Genomic DNA, 25,748 nt, shown 5'->3' on the forward strand with positions numbered 1-25,748 from the left:
GGTATATAATGTGGGGCTCCCCGAGGGAAGGCACAGTTCTTCCTCGGACACTGCACATCCTCATCTAAGCGACCAACCATGAACAACAAGGTAAGAAGCAATAAAATATGAAAAAAAATTAAAAAAAATAAAGAATTGATTTTTTAAAAAATTAGACAATTTTTAAAAACCAAGGTCAAGTCCTGATTTTTTTAAATAAAATTACGTAGAGAAATCATCTCCATCTTGTAAAATCTAAGGTTAAAATTGCATAGGTATATAAATATAAATTCCACCCATTTTAGACGTTTTAATTTTCAGGGGCAGCCAAAATGAACTAAATTAATTAATTGAAAAAATTTAAAGCTTACTTAAGAAGTTTCAAATAATTTTTAAGAGTATGATTTTCTGTTTTAGAAAGCCATACTTACTTAATTATTATAATTTACTTTTATTATTTTTGTAGTACATTTAATAATTGCTAAAGGTTTTGTTATAAAAATAAGAATGTACCTGTCCTGTAATCAAAATCTGCAAGTATTTATCTTTATATTAAACTAGACGATGCCCGCGACATCGTCCGCGAGGATTAGGATTTTTAAAAGTCCTGCGGGAACTCTTTGATTTTCCGGGATAAAAGTAGCCCCTGTCCTTCCACGGGGTGGAAACTATCTCTGTACCAATTTTCATTAAAATCGGTTCAACGGATGGGCCGTGAAATGCTAGCAAACATACAGACAGACAGACACACTTTCACATCTATAATATTAGTATGGATTAGACCATAGTGCCTGCGGCATAAAAATCCCGTAGGAACTCTGACTTTTTCTGGATAAAAGGAGCCTATGTCCGTCTCCGCGATGCAGGCTATTTTTGTACCAAACTTCATTAATACAGACAGACGTCTGTCGGTCTGGGCCCATGCGACTTTTGCATTTTAATGCACACTTTTGCATTTTTATTATTAGTCTGGACTGTATAGGTACAATTGGGTCAGTAAATTTTAACCCAACCTATACACTATACAGTATATTATAGTCTATACTCTATACAGGCTGTGTAGTGTGTAGGCTGCAAACGTTAAAATTAAACGGTTAGAAACACAATGTGTGACGGGTGACGGCAGCGATGCCAGACAGTACTGGCGAAACCGCGCTGCCCTTCGCAGTGTGAACACCTTCATGCAGTTCCTCATCATGATATGTACACGTATTTAGTAAAATATTATGCCGTTCTGATGCCGTCTCGCGTTTTGTCTGTCCAAGTATTGAGCAAGCTACAGTAGCCAGCATATTGTACCTCGACTTTGAATGAGATTTCGGCTTTGTAGAGCGTTGTCTCTGTCACTCAGGCCTATGTGACGTTTTGTCGGTCTCAAATCTCAACAGAGGGGTGCCTCTTCCAGCATCAATGGTCTGAACGACATGGTCAACGCTCTACGAAACCGCTATCTCTTTCTAAAGGTCGATGCACAATATTTTCTACCGCGAACTGTACATACGTTGCTATCTATTGTGGAGCACACTGTCGATAAAATCTAACGATGTCACACGGCTCGCAATTGACTAACTCTCCATAAGTGGATAATTTGCGACATAGACATGACTTAACCTTCTTCATAAATCTTCGTATTGATACTAATTAATTTGATAAATTTATCTACTCACTTCAAATACATGGCTTTAAATAGCAACTAAAAATATTAATCCGTACTATACTATACACTAATGTACTAAGTATTATTATTATAAATGCGAAAGTGTGTCTGTCTGCTGTATGTCTGTCTGTCTGCTAGCCTTTCATGGCCCATCCGTTCAACCGATTTTGACGAAATTTGATACAGAGATAGATAGCATTCCGGGGAAGGACATTGGCTAATTTTTATCCCAGAAAGTCAAAGAGTTCCCACGGGATTCTTAAAAACCTAATTCCACGCGGACGAAGTCGCGAACATTATCTAGTAGTATAAAATAAATTACACAGGCGAAATGAATTTTATATCGGAATAAACTTTTAAGTGCTTTTGAATCGTCAAGTGTATCTAATCGAACTGAAATCGAAGTGGTCATAAGTTCGGAATGGCCTGTCTACCTCTCTACTGAAAAGAACCAGCAATAGCTATGGTTGCAAGCTATACCTACATACTTGCCTACTAGTGTTTTTATCACGAAACTAAATAGGTAACTACTTAAAGGAAAATTGATTGTGCGGAAAAAAATCTATGTTTCATCATAAAGCTCTCGTACTCTTAGTTATATGTATAGCTGAGAGTCTGAAAGATCTCTTACAGGTTCTTAGTTCTGGAAGTTTTGATCCTCAACTATTCAAGTCTGCGCAAGTGCACTAATTTTTGGCTTACTTCCTTCTGATCCATTACTATGCCGGACGTATAGAGTTACGAAAACTGACCCTTTCTTTGAGGATAATGTTGCAAGTGAGCGCATGTATTCAGTACATAGCACAACTCGTGCATATAAATGTGTTGGCGAACACGACGCGACGTCCTCGTTGTGTAATTGATCGTTTTATAGCTCAATTCTTTAAGAAATATTTTAGAAATATTAGTAGCTATAGTACGAGACAGGTCGAGATTACAATCGGGGTATGAGACGGGGGAGACCCTGCACACTAGGGCGGGTGTGCGGGGCGTCGCGTGCCCGTAGTATGTGGTTTAAAAAGTTCTTGTAAGAAAATTAAAAATGCTTTGTAGAGTAAGTACCCCGCTACAACGCTGTGCCCCCATGCAACCTCCAATTCCCGCAGCTCACATACTATTATTATTTAGCTTTTGTGTCAAGTGATTAATTATGTACGTATTTTAATTGTAATGTTCCAATTAAATCAAAGAAACGAAGTCGCGAGTATAACCTAGTTTAGTTATAAGTACCAATATAATAATTGTATCTCTTGTTTTCAGATTGTAGTATTCATCTGCGTAGTAGGCGTGGCTTCCGCCAGTGTCGTAGCGCCTCTCCCAGTAGCTGCGCGCGTAGCTGACGTTCTACCTCAATACTCCTACGGCTACGACGTCCAAGACTCTCTGACCGGAGACTACAAGGGGCACCAAGAACAAAGAAACGGCGACCTCGTGACAGGCTCGTACTCAGTAATTGACCCTGACGGTACAAGGAGGATTGTGGACTACACTGCTGATCCTTTGAACGGTTTCAACGCTATTGTCCGACGCGAACCCTTGGTCGTCCCTGCTGCTAGAGTTCTTGCCCCAGCTCCAGTGGTCGCCCCTGTCCCCGCACCAGTTCTCGCCCGAGCACCTGTCTTCGCCCCAGCACCCGCTCCGTTATATGCCCCAAGACTACCCTACTACTTTTAGATGAATTATTACAATTTTGTTGTGTTGCTGTATATACCTACCTATTAATTGATTAAGGCTTATTATAATAAGTAATTGTTATTTATATTAAGTATTAAATGAATTGAAATTATGCAGTTGGTATTGTGACGTTGATGCTAAATTCACTTGGGAAACCTAACATAAATTAGTACTATTATCCCTTCCTCCGTCTCCAATTAAGTAATTAAATATGGGTTAATACAGTCATCAGTGCTGGTGTGTCAATGACAAGTAAATAGATATCAAGTCAATTAGGTATGTAACTATCAAACGATAGTAAATGAAATGAAATAATTACGAATAATAATAATTAATAATCCATCCATACCTTAATATTTTAATATTATAAATGCGAAAGTGTGTCTGTCTGTCTGCTAGCCTTTCACGGCCCAACCGTTTTGCCCCGGCTAACGTTAGCCAGAGTGAACTATACCCATGCCGCAGCTCTCGTCGCTTACTCCGTATAAACTACAAATATTTCATATGAATTACCTAGTGTAAATAAATACAGTAGCCATAGGTAATATACCAACGAGATTTATTATCTATAGTTTTTATTATCAAAATACGAATATTTGGTAAAAAATAAATGCTAAACACGAATAAGTAAACTATAAATCAAATACCTGGAAACCCAGTGTATTAGATTTTGGAGGAGAAGGTAATACCCGTTCAGGACCCGGTATAACAGATAATCCCCTCTGTCGTCGTCGCTTACGTTCAGCTTGCGTCGCGGCAGCTTCAGGTTTACGCGGCAAAACCGCAAAGCGTCTGCCAGGAGGCACAGTAGACATTCTTTTGAATAACACTCGCGTTTCAATAGCTTGCGCTTCGTCCATTATGCTTACAATTTGTCTCTCACGCTGTATTATTGCTTTTCTTTCGTCCGCAGTAACAGTTTCTGCTGCAATTTCAGCGCATTTTGCTAAAAAGGCTTGAACACGTTCAGGATCTTGCAATTTCTTCGAAAACTCATATGCTTCTTCTACTTGGATTCGCACTTCATTCGAATTACCCTGCTGCATATCCCCGCTCATTAGTACAAAACACCCATTCAGCCACCAAGTGGTATTGCCTATTTCTTGCGCCTCCCGCTGGCACTTTTTCGCATAGAACTTTGCGAGTGCATAGTTCTTTTGAGTACACAATAAACGTGCTAATTCGTACATTAACCAACATTTCATAGTTGAGTTTTCACACATTTCCAGCGTAGCTATCACCTTTGCAGTAGCTTTTTTTATATCAATAAACTTGTGAGGATAGTTTGCCATAACTGAATCAAATGACTTGGGACGTCCAACCGGTAAACCCATAAGAAAAGCGATACGACGTCGGTTTCCTCGTTCGCTTAGGGTATACGACAGGCGATGTTGGGCTAAATAACCTTCTCCTACAGCACGGTACAAGCGATCAGTATATGTCTCTTTATCAGGTAATGTACGTGGAGTTTTGATATCTAAGAACATTTGCATACGCTCCGCTTGTGCAACCAAATCCATAATACGATTTTCACACAGGCTCTTCTCAATCTGTTTCAACAGTCTTTCAGCTGTTCGAGCACCTATTTCTCGTTCTTTGATTAATACAGCCTCTTTATATTTATTTTGATGTTTTGATTCAGCCTTTTCGGCTAGTTTTATGGTATAATAAGGACGCTGTGATCGCAACATATCTTGTCTCTCACTAAGAGACCTAAAAGCTTCATGAACGATTGCTTTTAACTGTATACTTCCACCTGAATTCGCAGATTTCAAACGTTCATCATCGGTGAGATCTTGAAGAAAAAATTTATCGTATGCCATCGGTCCTAAGTATTTCATAGCTAGGACCCGAGCTAGGGTTAAATGTTGTCGTGCTTCATTTTGAGTAAGTTTTTTCTTTCGTTCTGGCTTTGGAATCCGAGAAACATGTAACTGCTTCCTGGGTTCGTCGTCATCAAAGCGACCTGCCTTCGCCTCCATTTTCTTAATCAAAGGTAAAAAATCCAACATAACAGTCCCCGCGTTAACTCCAATACAGTCTTGAATAGTTTCGAGGCCCTGATTGATTCCTTCTATAAAATAGGGTGGCTGTCTTCGATGCCTGGCACCCCTATAGTTCATCACAACGGACCTTTCAAAGTCTGACATAGTGTACATCGCCCGAGCTTGCATGTTGCGGGCATTCATGTTGTGAGGCTCCAGTTTGAGCGCAAGTTCTGCGTCTGTGTACGCTTGAACAGGTTGTACCGCATCAGCACATACTTGACTGCGACCAATAAGCAGACGAACGTCGTCAGAGACATTGTTGTAGGCTTCATCGTAGGCTGCCTTAGCTTTTTCGAACTGTTCAAGACGTCTTAAATAAGCGCCTCTTTCTCTATACACTGTTAAAGCTCCATAAAGTTGTTTTTCCTCCATTGTTGAGGATTAAGGCAATGAAATGAAATAATATAATATTATTTCCAAAACTACATAATTATGCCAACATAGACTGATAAAAACTCTATTTATTTGTTTTGATTTTGTTGTCACTTTTTTATTTTTCATTACACATCGCTAATCTCTACCTACCATCTACCTACCTTGCTATAAAAATTGTATTCTCAAAGAAGATTTTGTACTGGTAGTGTGGTCAGAATCCAATACCTAGTGCGTTTGTTTGCTAAAAGCTTAGGCTAAAAAAATAAAATTTATAGATACGTGATGGCGCGTGAGGAGTTATTTTGTACGGACTAACCATACAAAATAACTCCTCACGCGCCATTTTAACTCTATGGGTCACCTGTCATGTTAAAAGTATGGTTCACCGTGGGTGGTTCACCTTTAAAATAAGGACTAAAATTGTGCTAAAATCTTACTTTTTACATGAAATATGACACATAAAGTAAAAATGGCGCGTAAGGAGTTAAATTTTACTCGTTATAAAACAGTGTAGAGTAATGTGCACCCTTATGTGCACCTGAAAAATAAGTACCTGTTGGATAAGAAAACAATAAAATAATAATTAAGTATTTATAAATTAAAAAGTTTATTGGTCATGTTTTCAATCAGTCATTCCTATTCGTAGTAAATCAAATTAAACCGCTACCACTGGTGCTACGGGGGCTGCAGTCAATCTGGCGTACGGACTATAAAATGGCGCAGAGTATGCAGCAAATCTCGCCACGGGAGCAGTGTACGCTGCCACCTTAGCTACTGGTGCTGTGTATGCTGCATATGCTAGTGGGGCGGTGTACGCAGCGGTGTACTTGGCGACGGGGGCAGCCACGACAGGGGCAGCGGCAACGGGGGCGGCGACAACAGGGGCAGCAGCGTATCGGGCAGGCACTACTGCTGGCTCAGCAACCACAGCTGGAGCTGCAGCAACTAGAGGTTCCTTGCGCACGACCGCATTGAATCCATTGACTGAGTCAGCGGAATAATCGACAGTCCGGCGCGTACCATCAGGGTCCACGAGCGAGTACGAGCCTTGAACTAAGTCCCCATTGCGTTGCTCCTGTTGACTCTTGTAGTCTCCTGTCTGGGCATCGGCTACGTTGTATCCGAATTGATATTGAGGGAGAGGGTCAAACTCTTCAAGCCTCGCAGGGACTGGTGCCGCGACTAAGGGAGCCGCTACGGCTACGGGTGCACCAGCTCGGGCTAAGGCCACGAAGCAGGAGAAGATGATGATCTGTTAACAAAAATTAACTTAAGTACTGCCTAGTGCTTAAAATGTCGGCCTCTTCTCAAAGGTTTGGGAAGTCTGTCAATCTGCACTTGGCCAGACTATGGCCAATCTGAGAGAAAACTCAGTAGTGAGCTGGCGGCGGTGGGGTTGATCATGACGAATGCTTAAAATATAATATTCAAAGTATTTATTCAAAATGTATTAGGTACTTTTTGATTGGCAATTATTGAATTTTAAGAATCAGTACCCTTATTATAAATGCGATAGTGTGTTTGTTTGTTGGTTTGTTGGTTTGTCCTTCAATCACGTCGCAACGGCGCAACGGCTTGACGTGATTTTTTGCATGGGTATAGATAAAGACCTGGAGAGTGACATAGGCTACTTTTTATCCCGGACAATCAAATAGTTCCCACGGGATTTAAAAAAAACTAATTCCACGCGGACGAAGTCGCGGGCATCAGCTAGTGATGTAATAATTATATTAATTACGTAGACATAAAACTAAAGTTACGAGGGTTCCAAACGCGCCCTAGTCTGAGAAGAATTTAAAGTAAATATCCCAAAGGTCGAGTTTATGTTCACGTATGTCGTACTTGAAATAGTGACACGGTTTTACGAGGGCAAGACTAGAGCAGTTGCGTAAAGTGTGCACGGAGAAATTACTAACAAGCTGAGGATACTTGTCAAGGACAGCACCGCGTAGCCTCTTGAATCTCAATTAGGCCTTGTAATCGTGTGAGTAAAGCACTGAAAGAAATTGTATCATAGGATGTCGGAAGTCGATGACTTGTGGTTTTTAAGAAAAGCAGAGACTGATGCATTATTTTATCTGAAAGGTTACTAAAATAAATGTTAATGAATGTTTAAGAATTATATAAGATTTATCTTAAAATATTTTTTTTAATTAAATTGGTGTGAATTTTTAAGACAAAGTAAGTTTTTTTTGGTAAAATGTACCTATTATAATGTTTTGTGTTACCTTAAAAACCATAGCTGTTGGGATGAGCTGATGGAGCCAAGTATGACTATGCTCCTGAAGAGTCTGCCGAAGTATATATAGTGATGCGGGTTGTGACACCGGGCCAAGTTTGCACTTAGTATTGTGCCCGCGCATCACCACGGATGTGCTCGCAATTGGAAATGAGCTGCAGTTTGTCAAAGACGGAAAATCTGTTGTTCTTGACTTTCCGCCAAAAATGAAGAAATTCTATAAAAATTCAGTTTTAGAGATATTTTCAGATACTGTGTGGAGATAGCCTAGTGGTTGATTATACGTATACCGGTTAGCCCGCTACCATCTTAGACTGCATCATCACTTACCACCAGGTGAGATTGCAGTCAATGGCTAACTTGTATCCGAATAAAAAAACGTATTAACCACTAGGAGTTAGACCGGGTAACTTTTCGGAGTTGAGTGCGTTTGAAGCAATTAAATTTCACTAGCTTTAACTGTGAAGGAAAACATCGTGAGGAAACCTGCATGCCTGTCTACATAATGTTCTTAAGGGTGTGTAGAGTCTGCCAGTCCACAGTTGGCTAGCGTCAAGCCCTTCTCATTCTGAGAGGGTGGAGGCCAATACTCAGTACTGAGGTTGTTAATGATGATAATTATGAATCAATCTTGGTGGATAACACTGATGAGTTGGGTTTTTTGATGATTTTAGATTAGACTAGCTTATGCCCGCGACTTTGTCCGCGTGGACTAAACAAATTTCCCTATTGTACTGTACTGTAGGAGGTGAATTTTCAAAAATTCTTTCTTAGCAGATGTCTAGGATCCTAGGATGTGTAGGTACTGAATTCTAAGCCTATAAGATTAGAATCTTAAAAAGCCGCACGGCAGCCATTTTAAATTTATTTATTTGTTGTTATAGCGGCAATAGAAAATAATGCAAGTTCTGAAAATCTCAACTCACTACCAATACTGTTCACATCGCCGGCTTACTACTGAACACGGGTGGCCAAGTGTAGATTGGCGGACTTCAAACACATTTGAGAACATTATGGAGAACTCTAGGGCATGCAAATTTCTTCACGATGTTTTATTTCACCGTTAAAGCAAGTGATATTTAAATGCTTAAAACTCATATAACTGCGAAAACTTGCGTGCCCGGAATCGAACTTAGTCACTTAGCCGTAAAGTTCCGGTATATAATGTCTCATAGGAAACGTTAATAAAACTACCATACTACCTCTTCTATGTTAACCCACTTCCATTTTAGACTAAAACATCACTTACCAAACTACTGATTTCCAAGTTGTGGTGTTAACTAAGTATAAATAAAACAAAATTTGCATGATAATAAATAAAATTATTATTAATAAAAATATTTACATTTTGGTATTCAAGTTAAATTGTATTTAGTGGTGGTAAATAGGGGATGAGTACGTAATGGGTGCGTGGTGTACGACCGGAGAGCTGGAGTAGGCAACGGGAGCGGAAGCGTAGGAAACGCCAGGCCCGGCGTGATATGACACTGGAGCGGCGTGGATTACTGGAGCAACCTTAGCCACGGGAGCGGAGTACGCGACTGGTGCAGCCACAGCCTTAACGCCAAGAGCTTCCTTGCGAACGACTGCGTTAAATCCGTTGTGTGGGTCAGCAGTGTAATCAACCGTACGCTTGGTGCCATCGGGGTCAACTACGGAGTAGGAGCCTTGTACTACATCGCCATCCCGGGTTTCGTGCTGGCTCTTAGAGTCACCGGTTAGACCGTCTTGTACGTCATAGGCGAAGCTGTATTGTGGGTGAGCGTCGTATTCCTCGACCTTAGCGACCGGCGCTACAGCGTATTTGGTGACGGGTGCTGCGTATGACACAGGGGCGGAGTAGGCAACTCTGGCAACTGGGGCTGCGGCGTAAGTTACGGGGGCGGAGTAGGCAACTTTAGCAACAGGGGCGGAAGCGTAATGGTATGTTGGGGCGGCGTAAGTGATTGGTCCAGCCGGGACAATGCCGGCACTAGCTGCGGCCACCAAGCATGCGAAAGCGACGACCTGTAAACAAAATAAATATTTTACATTTACGATTTCCGTTAAACACTTACAAATATTGTCATTTTTTGATTATACTCAGGTTTTAGCAAATCAATGTATTTTGCCAAATTCCCTTTTTTCTTTATTGCTAGGTAGGATTGCATTTGACGACAATCACGCTTGGTAAAAAGCAATGATGAGACCTAGATTGGAGCGCGCTTGCCGAGAAGATGTCAATTCACTTTTGCTTTGAAGGTATAATTATTACGTGACAGGAAACACGAAGGGCAACTTCCTCAGGCCACACTTGGCAGATTAATGGCTGTTAATAGTTAGGTACCTACTTAACACTTTGTCAAAGCAAAGGTGCAAAAAGTGTCCCTCATAGCAAGTTCCATCCTAGAGTGCATGACCCTTACCATTAAGTAGGTAGCTAATCAAACCATTAGTCAATAAAAATCCATTTCACTCAAAAATCAAATAAGTAGTCAAATAAAAATAGAACAAAATTCAATATTTCGCACCTTGAACATTTTAGCAACTGTTTTGGATGAGCGAATGATCAAATATGATGTGGAAAAGAATCAGGCATACGATTTTATACACCGAGCAAGATGCCTCGGGCGAACTCTACTATATGAATTTGATGCAGCTCCTACCAGACGGCATGTTCCGATCAGCAGAACAAGTGTATCACTTGTTATGGCACAAGGACTACTGGATGTAAACTCTAAATGTCATGCTCTTATTGTAGGCCTAAAAGTAATAATATTGATGCTGTAAACGATTACATTTTTCATTAATTGTTTCCGTAAATTTTTAGTACTGAATGTAATGTTATGCAGTTCCAATGTTTTTATACTTCGTATATTTCTTACCCATGTTCAAAGATAATATCTTGTTTAATATATTATCTTTGCCCATGTTATAGGCCTACGCTTAAACGCAGTCACATTTAATTCATGATATACGATATGATAAAAATTACAGTCAAGGTGCTATTTAAATTAATAAAATATAACACTAGATGAAGCGAATTTTCAAATTCCAATACGCACATCCGCACAAGATGCATCATTTGTATTTTGTAACACTTTACAATATAGGTACGTAGGTATTATTTATGAGTTATCGATATCTGATATCGATTTTTATTAATAAATATATTGTGAAGGTCTAAAGTCGAAATAGGCCAATATTGAAACTTGCGTGGAAAACAGAAGCATAATTTTATTTCTTAGCTTACGGAAGCGTTCCATTAATAATAATCATCAAACCTTTTTTATTTCAGGTATTATTATTCAGCAAAAGGCTGGTAATAAAAAAGTGACATTAAAATATATTTTTTTTGATTAGTACTTACTGTCACAACAACATAACTAACTGATCAATACAAAATACTTTAGATATCGCGATTCATGTTTAAAACATCTTAAAAACAACTTAAAACTTTTTTACAATTTAAAAGGTTTTCAGTGTTCTTTTTAATATAATTTTGAGTGGGTACGTATATGCATACAGGTACGATTAAATAATGAGGTTGTTTTACGAGTTTATACTTCTTACTAGTCCTGTGGGCTGTCGTTACTCGCTAGTGGAGGAAGAAAAATCTTGATTATAAGCTTGGAGGATCTTATAATTTTAGGTTATTCATGGACATATTAATAAGTCCATGATCATAACGTAAATCTATATTAGTAAAATCGTTTATAGAAAAGAGCAATCACCGATTCTCTAGCTGTTTATTCGCCATAGAAATGGCATACCAAACCAGTAGGTATATGGTAGATTTTTTGACGATTCAAAAGCACTTTATGGAGCTTTAAGTATAAAAGCATTTTAAACAAAAAAAAATTCTATTCTATTATATATTTCAAATTAAAATGAAAATAGCTAAATGTAAAACCGATTGCTTCCGTATGAGGTTTAAGTTACATTTCATAATCATTATCATCATCATCAAGCGATAGACGTCCACAGCTGGACATAGGTCTCTTACAGGACTTCCACACGCCACGATCTTGCGCCGACTGAATCCAGCAGCTCTATGCGACTTATGCGATGTACTAAGTAGGAAAAGCCGATAGACGTCTGGGTCACTAGGTGGTGCAATGGCGATCGCGCACCTGAAAGCGCAGTGTTGGCAGACCGTCCTGGTGGACAACGACGTTAAATAATTTTAAGGCGTTGTCCTAATAAAACGCGATTACGCGATCATCGGAAGTTCGCGCAAATTTTACTCGTACGAACGTGCGATCAAACATACTGATCTCGAATAGGTGTCCTAATTGGCATTCGCGCGATGGTCGCGTATTCTCTTTCTATTTGACGCAAGCACGCGATCACGGTAATATTAGATAACATTACCGTGACGCGATGGTCGCATCGCCAGCGCTATAATCGCGTAATCACGTTGTATTATAGGCCATACTATGCCGGAAAAGTTTATTTTTTTATTTCTTTCAGGTGGCTTTGTAGTTTCCCAAAATGTGGTGGCCCCAAGGGGCACGGTATCTGCAACGAGCGGGAAGTCGAATATATGGTACGATGCACGACACCCTGGACCAACTGACTGGCATTGAAAAACGGGAACTATTGGCTCATCTCGCTGGCGAGTGCGATCCCTTCCGCATCATGTCAATTAAAAGAGGTAAGTATATCTTTACAGCTTAAACTTACCCACTTGGACTATTTTAAACATTCTACTATTTAGTAACGCTTCGACTTCGCACGGGTAGCGAAGTAAGTAGCGGGTAGTGTCGCGGCAACCCCCTGCCAGACGCCCTTAAAGTTTAAAAGTTTAAGGGTGTCTGGCAGAGGGTTGCCACGACACTGTGTGTCTGGATTTCTAATACTACTTAGAAAAAAGACAGGAACGAATACATCAGGGCAGTAAAAAAATGACTTTATACTTTGACGATAGATTTTTTATACCTTTATATTACCTGTGTTGAGGATAATCTGCAGAGAAACTTTCGGCTTTTATAAAATAACGAAGGTCTTGCACGCGCTGGCTTTTAGTCCAGAGTATTATATGATTTTTTTAAAGCGGTGATAGCCTAGTGGTTAAGACATCGGTGTCCTATACGGGAGGTTGGAGGTTCGATTCCGGGCACGCACCTATTACTTTTCGTGTGCGTTTATGCGAGTTATGTGCATTTTAAGCAATTCAATAAGTATCACTTGCTTTAACGGTGAAGGAAAATATGGTGAGAAAATCTGCATGCCTGAGAGTTTTTCATAATGTTTTCAAAGGTGTCTGAAGTCTGCCAATCCGCACTTGGTCAACAGGCGGATTATGGCCTAAACCTTACGATGGCTTTCTGATTCTTCTGGCCGACGACGATGGGTTGATGATGATGCTTTCTTACCAATCGCCATACAACTAAAATAATAATTGAGCATTATTTACGTCAAGCGCAAGCCTGATTGAAGAAAATCTGTAACAATTTTCAGGCCCTGGGACCCGCGAATGCCCTAATCTCATACCCAGCGCATACAGCAGTCGCCTGGTGGGATGCGTTTGCCACCCCGACACGATGCACATCGAGTACATGTGGGTGCATATGGGATGGCCGAGACGCTGCGGCTGTGGTTACTGGTTTGAACTATGCCCTGTTGCGCCGCTGTGATTAGTTTAGTTTTAATTTCCTATAATATATTTTGATACCTTTAATAACTATCAAAATAGATTATAGGAAATATATTATATTATATAAACCGTTCTTCGAAAGAAGTTTTTTTGGTTTCCTACTTAACCTTACCGGTAATCTTAACGGTAATATTTTTGTATAATATATTGGTCATTTAATATGATAATCTTTGATATGTTGGTGGGAAATAGAAGCAAAACATTTGTTTAAATATCTTTATTAATTTATTAAAATAATAAATTGATTGACTTTTGACTAGGTGGCTTTTCAGTTTAGTGGTGGATGAGGGGAGCGGAGTAGGCTACTGGGGCTGCGTGATAGGCGACCGGAGCGGCGATCTTAGCTACAGATGCTACAGCTTTCACGCCGAGGGGTTCCCTGTGGACCACCGCGTTGAACCCGTTGTGGGGGTCAGCGGTGTACTCCACAGTGCGCTTGGTACCGTCAGGGTCCACAACGGAGTAGGCACCCTGGACAACGTCGCCGTCACGGGTTTCGTGCTGTGTCTTAGAGTCGCCAGTCAAACCGTCTTGGACATCATACGCGAAGCTGTATTGGGGGTGAGCGTCGTATTCTTCGACAGCGGCGACTTTAGCGATGGGTGCGGCGTAGGCGACGGGGGCAGAGTGGACGATGGACGCGGCCGGAGCAGCGTGCACGATGGGTGCAGCTGCATATGCGACCGGCGCTGGGTGTGCTGTGTAGGCTACGGGGGCGATCACGCCAGCCTGGACAGCGGCTACAGCACACACCAGCACAACGAGCTGAAAACATGTCATTGTATTCAATTTTTTTTAATATAAATCATTATTATAAATGCGTAAGAGGGTTTTTTTGGTGGTTTGGGATTTTTTGCATGGGTGTAATTAAAGATTTGGAGAGTGACTACTACGACTACTTCTTATACCGGAAAATCAAAGAGTTCCTACGGGATTTTCAAAGACCTAAATCCACGACGCGCATGCATGCGCATGCAGACGAAGTCGCGTGGATTTGCTAGGAGTTAATAAACGAGCCGGCGGGTGTAAAGTGATTACTACCGCCCATGAACATTTGCAGCACCAAAGGGACTTTCAATGTGTTGCCGGTTTTTCAGGAACGAATGGTGCAACAACAATAAATAAGTAAGTACTTATTTATTGGCGGCGACATCCTATTAGGGATGTCGCCGCGTTTCGATCCCGCGCACGCACCTCTCTTTTCGGTCAAGTTATGTGCGTTTTAAGGTGATCACGTTGAAGGAAAACATCCATGAGGAAACCTGCATGCCTTTAGTGTTCTCCGTAATGTTCTCAAAGGTGTGTGAAGTCTTTCAATCCGCACTTGGCCAGAGTGGTGGACTATGACGAAACCCTTCTCATTCTGAGAGGAGATCCGTGCTTAGTAGTGAGCTGGCGACGGGGTTAACGTTGATGATGACAAGTAATATTTAAAATTGCTCTACGTACCTTGAAAGCCATTTTGTGGGGGATGGTAAGTGACTTGACTATGAGGAGACCTCAATTTGAATGTGCTGCAATAATATCTGACGGACTTTTTATATTCCCTCAAAGTGCTACAGGCGTTGCAATATACGGTAATGAGATATTAAGTTAACACTTTCGGAAGGAGCTTTGTATGAGTATGAGTTTACCGAATTCAAAGTCAACTGCATTTGTTCGTATTAACGAAAAATTAATGTTATGATTTTATCTGAAAAATTATAAAGATCACTTGTATTTCAATGAAAACGAGCTTTCTTTTGAGACAGTATGTTTTGTGATTTCAAGAACGTGTTCTCGTACGAATAAGAAATGTAATTATCGGAATACTTATCTATATAGTAGGCACTTTCTAGTGAAAGAAAAATGCACATAAATGTCAGAAAAGTTAGAGGTGTGTGCCCAGGATCGAACCCCCAAATTCCCTAAAGGGAGGCGGACATATTAACTACTGGGCTATCTGCACGCTTGTTGTTTCATATATAGTGAAAATCTTATGGAAAGTCTTATGGAATCTTGATATGGGGTAAAGCGGCAGATATTGGAAAAAAAAATTGTTTTACAAAAAAGATTCCCTTAGAGACAAAACCACCAACCACGGGCACAATTCAGCTTATATTACGCGGCCAAAAGTAATGAACATCGATCTTTAGAAGGAGATAACAAATTTGTAGAGCACTGTCTCGGTCGTTGAGTCTGACAAAACGTCATATGGGTATGAGTGACAGAGACAACCCTCTACAAACCTGAAATGTCATTCTAAAGGCCGATATTCATCACTTTGGGCCGCGTACTATACTTTAGTTAAATTTTACAACTTACAAGCTTCCTTGACCCTGAACCAACTGTACCACTTACCGTCAAATATGTAAATTATTATATCACTCCTGTCCTTGCAATCTTACAGATAAATAAAACAATAAAAGTTCTACTCGTGCACACTGTTCTGTTCATTTCTACTCTAGATGATGCCCTCGGAGTCGTCCGCGTGAATTTAGGTTCCTAAAAATCCCGTGGGAACTCTCTTTGATTTTCCGGGATTAAAAGTAGCCTATGTCCGTCCCCGGGATGCAAGCCGGGTCTCTGTACCAAATTTCATTAAAATCGGTTGAACGGATGAGCCGTGAAAAGCGAGCAGATTGACAAACAGATTATGGATTCCTGTACGATGTCGGAGTCCGGATAGGTACTAGACTACTAGTAGTCATAGTTAGTACCAAAGTATTATAAAATAAATATCAGATGGTTCAGAATATCAGGAATTCTGTGAGAAATGGAAATAGAATAGAAATAGAAATAGTTTTATTTGCTAGAATGTGGTACAATTTGGTCTTAAATCTATTTTTATTATGAGCTATTTATATTAAATTACATAGATTTAGCTAGATGGAATCTATTTACCTACTCATTTCATTTATCTATATCTACACAGACTACTAAGGGATATAGATAATCTTTTTTTTTTTGTTTTAAAAAGATTATTAGCCATTTTTTAAATGACTAATATTATGAATATTCCCCTTTCCTCTCCAATTAAGCGTCAAGCTTGTGCTAGGAGTAGGTACGACAATAGTGCAACGGGCGGGGTTTGAACCGTCGACCTTTCGGTTTTCAGTATCCTTTACTCGGGATATGTACGGATTCTAAGGATATGTTATACCTACATCCAAATCTGTTCAGGTATTTAGAAGTTATGTTGAAATAAAGAAACTCGCATACTTTACACGCCTCTTTTGTGCAGTCGTATAAATATTGTATTCTAATATTTGATTAGATTAATCTAAAATACTTAGTAGGAACTTAAGATCTAGGTAATAACAGTTTAATAATAATTTATTTAAATTAAATTACAGTTAACTAATATCACAAACATAATAAGTGCAGTAAGTTGATGTAGTATTTACTACTATTACATAATTGACTTTAATTGTTCATATAATTGGGTATGAAGAACTCTCCTCTACCAAAAGTTGAACTGCCTTTGTCAGTCGAGGTATTTCCTGGGGTAAAATAATTCGTTTGCTCACTCTCAATGAACTTGTTTGTTGAATATATCGGTACTTCTAGTTTCCTCGCATATGGGACGGGATACGGATAAACTTTCCTAATGGGGCTATGAATCTGAGAACTTGGTACTAAACTAGGGTAGTGCGTAATAAAGTGATGTTTAGCTATTGTATTAGACAAAGTAGGTTCGGTGCGAACGACAGCTTTAAAGCCATGCTTTGAATCGGCAGTGTAGTCAACAGTACGTTTGGTTCCATCTGGATCTATCACAGAGTAGGAGCCTTTGACAAGGTCACCTTGCCTGAACTCGTGTTGGCTTTTAGTGTCGCCGGTGGAAGGGTCAACTATGTCATACCAATAATTGTATTTCGTGCTTGTTGGTGGTGGATCGGTGACAATTATGCTTGCAACCGCTTGCAGTACACACGCATAGAGGATTGCCTGTAATTATAAATTAAAACGTTAATATATCACAGATATGGAACGCGCTTCCGATATCAGTTTTCCCCTCCACTTTTAACAATAGGTAATTTTAAGTCAGGAATAAATAAGCCATCTTCTAGACAAGCGGGTTCCATCTTAGGCAGTATCATCGCATGGCAGTGAGTCTGATTGCAGGCAAGCGCTAGTCTATAAATTAAAAAAGGGTTTCTTGTTGTGCGTTATTCTTATTTAGGTCACCACTCCATTTATGGATAGTATATATAGGTCACGGGCTCACTCAATTGCTACATAGGTAGTTATTCTATACCTACATCACATATGTTGTAACATAACCAGACTTGACTTTTCCTTGATCCGAAAGAATAATATGAGAGGAAATACATTTATAAGTAACTCGCACAATCGATTTCTAATTAATTATCTGCACTCTAATTTTCACCGGTATCCTTCAGTCTATGACACTTCTTAGATAAATGTATATATTTCTTACTATTATTAAAGCAAAATAATAAAATAATTACCTGGTACATGTCGCAATTGTTCTTGTAAAGGGATTCGGAGTAAAGGCGCCCGCCAGCGCGACATTGCCCGTATTTATAGAAGTGTGGCGTTCACTTGTATGTTCCGTATTGCAGGCAACAGGTAGGTGTCTTGAGTGTCACAGAGTAGTTAATATAATTATTTTAATCAGATTATTATTAGATTAATTAGAGGAGAACCAAAAACTATCGCAATATGGTTCGTATCATCATCCTACAGGTACCTATCCAGGAGGTCTGTATCTTCAGCAGCGCAGTCACGTCTCACGGGTTTATCTAAATTAGTGTATCAAAAAATGTTTGTAATTCTAAATCATCATCAACCCTTCGCCGGCTCATTACTGAGCACGGTACTCGACTCGGAATGAGAAGGGTTTGGCCATTGTCCACCACGCTGGACAAGAGCGGATTGGTAGACTTCACACACTTTGAGAATGGAGAACTCTCAGGCTTGCAGGTTTGGTCACGATGTTTTCTTTCACAGTTAAATCAAGTGATACCTACTTCCGTAAATAACTTCGAAGTTCAGAAGGTGGATATCTTAACCACTAATCATGGTTTTTGTTCTAAATAGAATAACATTAAGTAATTATTACCTAGATAGTTAGAAAACTGTTCATTAGTCTGCGCAGTGAAAGACGCTTTATTTTATAATTCCATTCTCGGTTTTCTGTTTAAGCATTCGAATTAATTGCAAGATCGCAATTGATTCATTTAAGTACGATGACTTACTAAATTCTAAGATTGTGATAAAGAGTTTGTAGAGCCTAATAAAAATTATAATTTGACGAAACTGCTCGCCCACGCCCACCTCCAAAACTTATAGCTATACCTACCTCTACAGATTCAAATTTTTTTTAAAATTATAAAGTAATTAATTAAACTTATGTGCAGCATCCAAGCCTTAGAGGATCACTTTGTTCTCTGTCTGTCTGTCGGTCTGACCGACGTGTCTGTCAAGAAAACCTGGTATCTCCCGTTGACCTAGAGTCATAAAATTTGGGCGGTAGGTAGTAGGTCTTATACTTAGTACTTAAAGTAGTATAAAGGAAAAAAATCTGAAAACCGTGAATTTGTGGCTACATCACAAAAAAATATGTTTAAAAATTAATTTACACGTGTTGATATCGCATCAGTCCGTCATTAACTTGCAGTGTTTTACGAAAAAGTAGAATTAATGTTGTACGAGGGTACGTGACCCTTCGTACCACGACCACTTCGTAGGTACTTCGACCATTTTTTAGGGTTCCGTACTTCAAAAGGAAAAACGGAACCCTTATAGGATCACTTTGTTGTCTGTCTGTCTGTCTGTCAAGAAACCTACAGGGTGCTTCTCGTTGACCTAGAATCATGAAATTTGGCAGGTAGGTAGATCTTATAGCTGACATTTGGGGAAAAATCTGAAAACCGTGAATTTAGGGTTAGATCACACAAAAATAATTAAATTGTGGTCATGAACTAATAAATTGGTATTTTCGACTTTCGAAGTGAGTGACTATATCAAGTGGGGTATCATATGAAAGGTCTTCACCTGTGCATTCTAAAACAGATTTTTATTTATTTTTATGCATCATAGTTTTTGAATTATCGTTCAAAATGTCGAAAAAACACGACTGTAGTACGGAACCCTCATTGCGCGAGCCTGACTCGCACTTGGCCGGTTTTTTTTAATGAAGAACCATATATGAGATTTTTGCGCGAGTTGTGTCGTTCAGCTGTAATGATTAGTTCGAGTCCAAGTGTAGTGATGTAAATTACAACTTACTTACATAAAATTGAATTAAGTAATACTTATAATACAAGCTATTGAACGGAAAACATCTTAAGATAATAATTTACCAATTATTCAACGTGCATTACTCGATTTCATGGCCAAGCATTGTAACAAATTGGCCAATTTGGTTGGTTGCTCTTTGATTAAATGACCATGGTAACTTATAACAATGGCTACAGATTTAACATATTATTATCAATAGTAAATGATCTTAATAGTAGACAGGAGCTGTTATATCTTAGTGGTTAAGACGTCGGCCTGCTATATGGGGGGACCGCGGTTCGATCCCGGGAGAGGACATTTCAGATATAATGTGCATTTTAAGTAATATAAATTTAAATATCACTTGTTTTAACAGAGAGAAATTGACAAAAAGAGCAAGTGCCGAGTTGCTTACTGGTACTTCTCGGTAAAAAAAGGCATTTTGGACCAGTTTCTGTGATGCATTTGACAATTCAAAAGTACTTGTAAAAGTTTTTTTGTATAAAATATTATTCTATGAAATTTCCAAATAAAAAAAGACTATCGCTAAGTTGTTGACATAAAAATATTGTGCAATGTGACCTAAGTAATACAAAATGAAGAGGGTTTCGTAGAGTAATTGTCTCTGTTGTTGAGACCGACAAAACATCACATAGGTATGAGTGCCAGAGGCATCGCTCTACGAAGCCGAAATCTCGCTCTAAAGGTCGATGTACAATATTTCTTGCCGGCTGTTGTAACACTTACTAAATATTTTCTACAGAACTTCAAGTTAAACATCTTAAAAAATGACTCTTACTTATGTAATTAACCTATTCATTGATACATAATATTTCGAATTTCCACATTGCAAGCGCATGGCATTGATCTACGACGCCTTTCGCATAGAAAAGACATCAACGCGTCGTAAACCTGATTGTATTAATATGGCTATCCGCTATTATGTCGTTTATTCAGGCACTTTTTTATTTTATGCATATCTGTTGTTTTTATTCATTTATTCATATACAAGTTAATCCTTGACTGCAATCTTACCTGGTGGTAAGTGATGATGCCCAAGAAAATATTTCTGGTTTTTCTTAAATTCACACATCATGCTTTTTCTAGAACATACCTCTGGATTTTTCCCATTGAAAATAAACTCAAACTCAAATTATTTATTCAGAATAGGTAAAATTTTACGCTTACTGATGGTCAAAATTTTAATTTATAAGATGATATAGTGGTGATAATTAATACGTACCCTCTGAGAAGAGCCCACAATAAACTCCCGCTGCTGTCTGCCGTATCTGCCGTACTGTGATTACATGTTTTATTATTATCCATACTAATATTATAAATGCGAAAGTGTGTCTGTCTGTCTGCTAGCTTTTCACGGCCCATCCGTTTGATTTTGACGAAATCCCGGGGAAGGACATAGGCTACTTTTTATCAAGTGTGCCCCCCCCCCCCCCCCCTTCCCTCTATCAGCCAAATGGTAGTATATAGGAACGTGAAAGAATTCACAGCAGTAGTATATATAATCAATTTTAAAAGAAAGCTATCATGGCTAAGTAAGGTACACAGGTTAAGGAGTTATATCTGTTTTTCGAGGTTAATTAATTGTACGTAGATATTATGGGTTGCATATTTAACCATCGTCCTTTGTGGGCTCGTTTGAAGAAATGAACCGTGAAAAACCATGGAATTCAAAATATCCTCAATATTCATAAATGAAATAAAAGCACTATCCTAGGTTAGCTATAATAATTGTGACTACGGAACCCTACACCGTGCGTGGCCCGCCACGCACTTTGCCGGTTTATTTATATAGGACATCGGTACAATGAATTATGACCTTATCTTTTCATTCAGTTTACCTTGTAAAGTCACTACAATCAGATAAATAAGGTCTCTTAATATCATTACCAGTGAACCAGTTAGGAACAAGTTCCGATTTACACTGAAATTTTATTAAAGGTCTAGATTTAAGTATTTACTTAATGGCTAAAAGGAGTTTTTTTAGAAATATTCGCAGATATCAAAGTTTATTGTACTTCCCTAGGAATCATGTTCACTAATCTGTAACTGAACAAATTAGTAGAAACTTTTCAAATTACTTACAGTACTGGCTACTTAATATATACTATTACTACTATATAATACTAAAAGACTACAGTACGCGGCCGAAAGTAATGTACATCGACCTTTAGAAGGAGATATGCGTTCCAAAAAAACATTTAATGCGAGTTAATGGTATTGTTAGCGCCTTCACATTTTATAGCCTTCATCCGATGCATCATGCAGATTATTGCGTATAAGTGTGTATAGTACCCTCAGGTGTGTCGTACGTGAAGCGTGCAACGTGCAATGTGTGATAAATGCCAGGTGGGGCTGACATACATTGGATACGCCATTATTGTCTCGTATGTTATTCTAGTTCATGACCATTATAAGGAAATTTGGTTCTTGGAGCTAAAATAGCTTGTATTTTACCAGGCCAAAATAACTTGAAAAACAAAATACCTATTTAAATATTTGATTCCTCTTATTTATTACCCTAGTTTTTAACACTTATTTATATTAACAATTTAACAACTAAAACTACTAGGTAGGTACTCATCAACATAAAATAGGCGTCGGTCACTTTCAACAAAAAAAAACTTAGACAGATTTAATAATATTATAACTATTTCAATGATAGATAGTTAAATTACTTATCTTTTTTATCTTAAAAAGCAAAATTTAATAATGCAGACGCACAGCGTTGCTGATAGAAATATAATATTATCATAACGAAAAACTACCGTCAGAATAACGTGATCGATAGATCGCTTTATTTATCAAAAATAAGCACCAACCACGAACGGTATAAAAGTATACGGTAGAAGCAACCATGGCTTACCTATGCATGTAGAGACTAACATATGCATAGGCTATGGGCTAACCTATGCATGGATGAAATTGCCTCCACCTTATGATAGAGGCAAACTCCTGCATACACTAGATGTTGTTCTGTCACTGAAATATCTATACATATTATAAATCTGTTCAGTTAAAATGGACTAGTGATATGCAGCAACAGGGGCTACTGCCTTCACGACTGCTCCCAAGGGTTCCTTGTGGACAACAGCATTGAAGCCGTTGTGTGGGTCGGCGGTGTACTCCACGATACGGCGGGTGCCGTCGGGTTCTACAAGCGAGTATGAGCCTTGGACTACGTCTCCGGAACGAGACTCTTGTTGGCTCTTTGAGTCACCTGTGAACAAGGAATAAGAATTCCCTAGAGATCTCTTTAAATTTTTTGAAGTGAAGCTTCCTTTCTGAGATTATGCATTCGAATTAATGCGGGGGTAAAATGAGAAAAAATCGTCACCGTCAAAAACGCGCCGTAAAGTTGACAAAGAAATAAGACTAAATTACAAAATAAATAATAATAATTAATAATAATTTGACACCGGTTATAATTTTTTAAAATTAAATATAGAAGGGCGGTCGCGTGTTTTAATTTTTAAATTATTTTCATAAATGCAACTAACCAGTAAGAGCATCCTGGATATCATAGGCGTACGAATATTGAGGGTTGGGGTCATAATCTTCGACTGGTGCAGCAACTTTGGCCACAGCGTAAGGCGCGAGCGCTGGTCGTGCGACTGCAAGTGGTGCTGCCAGTGGCGCTGCCAAACCGTACGGCCTAGCGTAGCTAAGTGGAGCTGATAGTAAGCCAGCTGATACGCTGGATGCTATGAAGATAACAGCTAAGAAGACCTATGTAGAAACCAATAAAAAAAGGAAAATAAGTACTGGTTGGTCCAATTTCGTGCAGATCTAATGTATGTAGGTATCTTTAGAGATGGAGGAAGATGTAAAGAAGGCAGACCTCCGTAACGTAAATATATTGGAAAAATAGTTAGCTTAGACTTTCATCATGCGTAATCCATGCCTTCTAAGAAATATCATAAATACAAAAGTGTGTCCGTCTATCTGACTGACTGTCTTGTGTGGATCTTTTCACGCTCCAAATTGATCATGAAAAGCAAGTAAGCAAATGCTTAGCCAATTTTGATGAAATTTGGTACAGAGATAGGTTACATCCCTAGAACGTACATAGGCTACTTTTTTTCCTGAAAAATCAAACAGTTCTCGCGGGATTTTTAAGAACAAAGTCTACGTAGATGAAATCCCGAACATATCTACCTATTAGGTAGACACAGAATAATAGAGATAGGTTGCATCCTGGAGAAGGACAGTTATTTTTTATCATGAATTATCAAAGAATTCCCACAGGATTTTTAAAAATTTATATTATTCATGCGGATGACGTATCTACATACAAAAAACATTGAAGTTGGTTGGTGATCGATTTGTTAATAGGTACGATTTTGTACCTACCTAATACCCATGTTTTTGAAAGATTTTAACTTAGGTAAACATTTGCTTAAGTAAAGATAGGTGATTACCTACTTAAAAATACTGTAAGAACCTACTTACCTTCATATTGAACTAGTGCGGTGGGCGCTTAGAAGATCTGAGGGCCTGTGATCGCAAAGGGTTGGATCAGTGCTTTATATACTTGCACCGCAACATTACCCGCCCAGACACAGCCCATGTTATCGTGAACTGTAGCACCTGAATTATTTATGTACCCAACAATGTATTAAACTGCGAATTTAATACACACGGGACTGCAATTAGAATATCTGGGTCACTTATGAACAGGACACGTTACATGCAACAGTAGGTACCTATTGTACCTAAGTCGTTCATTCTGCCTAAGTACATTGGTGTGACATTGAAGTTAACTTTTTAAAAAGCGCATCGCGATTTCATGCACTTTTCTACAGATGTCGAAATTGTTTTATTTTTATCTTTGAATTTAAATTTAAATTGTGTTGATTTTGATCTCGTGCAGCACGCAAAATGTAATTCTAGCAGCATCCCGTCTCAAAGCTTTATAAGTTTACTTAGCGACTGGTGACAAATGTCGAAGCTAAACCATGGCATTTCCTCAGGTGGTTGTCATGTAAAGGATATCTTATTATACTTAATTTAAAACGTAGCAAAATTGGCGGTTTTTCAAATCATTTTATCGCAATAGATATTTTAGATTGAGGCCGGCGCGGTGGTATAATATTTCGGTGGCTGGCTGCAATGGTGTGTTTGACCAATTGGTTATTGAAAAGAAAACTAATTTCATGCTAACAAAGTAACAAAAGCCTCGTTCAAGTTAACCCCTTAGGCGGTTGAATTTTCAAAAATCCTTTCTTAACTGATGCCTACGTCATAATAGCTATCTGCACTGCATGCCGATTGTAAGCCCGATCCGTCCAGTAGTTTGAGCTGTGCGATGCGTTGATAGATTAGTCAGTCGTTAGCTTTTTCTTTATATTTTATTCAAACAAACTTTTGCAAGATGATGATAATGTTCATGGCACACGCGTTTGGCGATTCATTGCTCGCGTGGTAGATCACGCGGCAGGCCCCGCCGAATGCGTTGTAGCGTCGCTAGTTGCGTTCCCCGTGAGTCTCGTAACGCGGCGTGGCGGGAGACAATAGGTGGAGTTTTTGGTCTTCAGGCACCGCCGCAAGTATCGCTGCAGACACGGCCATCGCCATCACCTGCTTTTCTCTAAGCGGAGTAACCGCAAAACGCGCCGCGCAACGCTTCGTGTCTCCATAAATGAGACCTTACGCGTTACGCCTCAACGAAGAAAAGTTTGTATCAGGTTTCTGGTTTCTATACATAATGGACGGTTCGAGTACCCCGAATACTTACATGATGTCTACAGCAAGTATTACATCAGCCACGTATAAAATACTAGCTTATGTCCGCGACTTCGTTCGCGTGGACTACACAAATTTCAAACCTCTATTTCATCCCCTTAGGGGTTGATTTTTCAAAAATCCTTTCTTATAGCGGTAGCCTACGTC

General features: G+C 39.1%; 5 protein-coding genes and 1 pseudogene across 5 annotated transcripts; 2 read left to right on the top strand and 4 right to left on the bottom strand.

The window, feature by feature from the left end:
- Positions 1–51: 51 nt before the first annotated feature.
- Positions 52–3,310, top strand: LOC117992473 (larval cuticle protein A2B-like). Its single transcript, XM_034980176.1, has 2 exons — positions 52–90; positions 2,897–3,310. The coding sequence occupies exons 1-2, from the start codon at positions 79–81 to the stop codon at positions 3,308–3,310; spliced, it is 426 nt and encodes a 141-aa protein (XP_034836067.1). The 5' UTR covers positions 52–78.
- A 619-nt stretch (positions 3,311–3,929) lies between these two features.
- LOC117992447 (outer dynein arm-docking complex subunit 4-like) lies at positions 3,930–5,754 on the bottom strand. The gene has a single exon (XM_034980148.2). It carries the CDS (start codon positions 5,728–5,730, stop codon positions 3,943–3,945), a length of 1,788 nt encoding a protein of 595 aa, XP_034836039.1. The 5' UTR covers positions 5,731–5,754; the 3' UTR covers positions 3,930–3,942.
- Positions 5,755–6,361: 607 nt separating this feature from the next.
- LOC117992466 (calphotin-like) lies at positions 6,362–15,071 on the bottom strand (annotated as a pseudogene).
- Positions 12,430–13,604, top strand: LOC117992475 (cytochrome c oxidase subunit 5B, mitochondrial-like). The gene is made up of 2 exons (XM_034980179.2): positions 12,430–12,608; positions 13,415–13,604. The coding sequence occupies exons 1-2, from the start codon at positions 12,446–12,448 to the stop codon at positions 13,588–13,590; spliced, it is 339 nt and encodes a 112-aa protein (XP_034836070.1). The 5' UTR covers positions 12,430–12,445; the 3' UTR covers positions 13,591–13,604.
- A 1,913-nt stretch (positions 15,072–16,984) lies between the features above and the next one.
- On the bottom strand, positions 16,985–18,120 carry LOC117992468 (larval cuticle protein A2B-like). Its single transcript, XM_034980172.2, has 2 exons — positions 18,065–18,120; positions 16,985–17,540 (listed from the first exon to the last, which is right to left on the bottom strand). The coding sequence occupies exons 1-2, from the start codon at positions 18,071–18,073 to the stop codon at positions 17,016–17,018; spliced, it is 534 nt and encodes a 177-aa protein (XP_034836063.1). The 5' UTR covers positions 18,074–18,120; the 3' UTR covers positions 16,985–17,015.
- A 4,623-nt stretch (positions 18,121–22,743) lies between these two features.
- LOC117992603 (larval cuticle protein A2B-like) lies at positions 22,744–24,347 on the bottom strand. The gene is made up of 3 exons (XM_034980332.2): positions 24,309–24,347; positions 23,357–23,585; positions 22,744–23,076 (listed from the first exon to the last, which is right to left on the bottom strand). Exons 1-3 carry the CDS (start codon positions 24,312–24,314, stop codon positions 22,883–22,885), a joined length of 429 nt encoding a protein of 142 aa, XP_034836223.2. The 5' UTR covers positions 24,315–24,347; the 3' UTR covers positions 22,744–22,882.
- Between the last annotated feature and the right edge of the window lie 1,401 nt (positions 24,348–25,748).

Source organism: Maniola hyperantus, chromosome 21 (genome assembly GCF_902806685.2).
Source record: "Maniola hyperantus chromosome 21, iAphHyp1.2, whole genome shotgun sequence".
Lineage (NCBI taxonomy): Eukaryota > Metazoa > Arthropoda > Insecta > Lepidoptera > Nymphalidae > Maniola > Maniola hyperantus.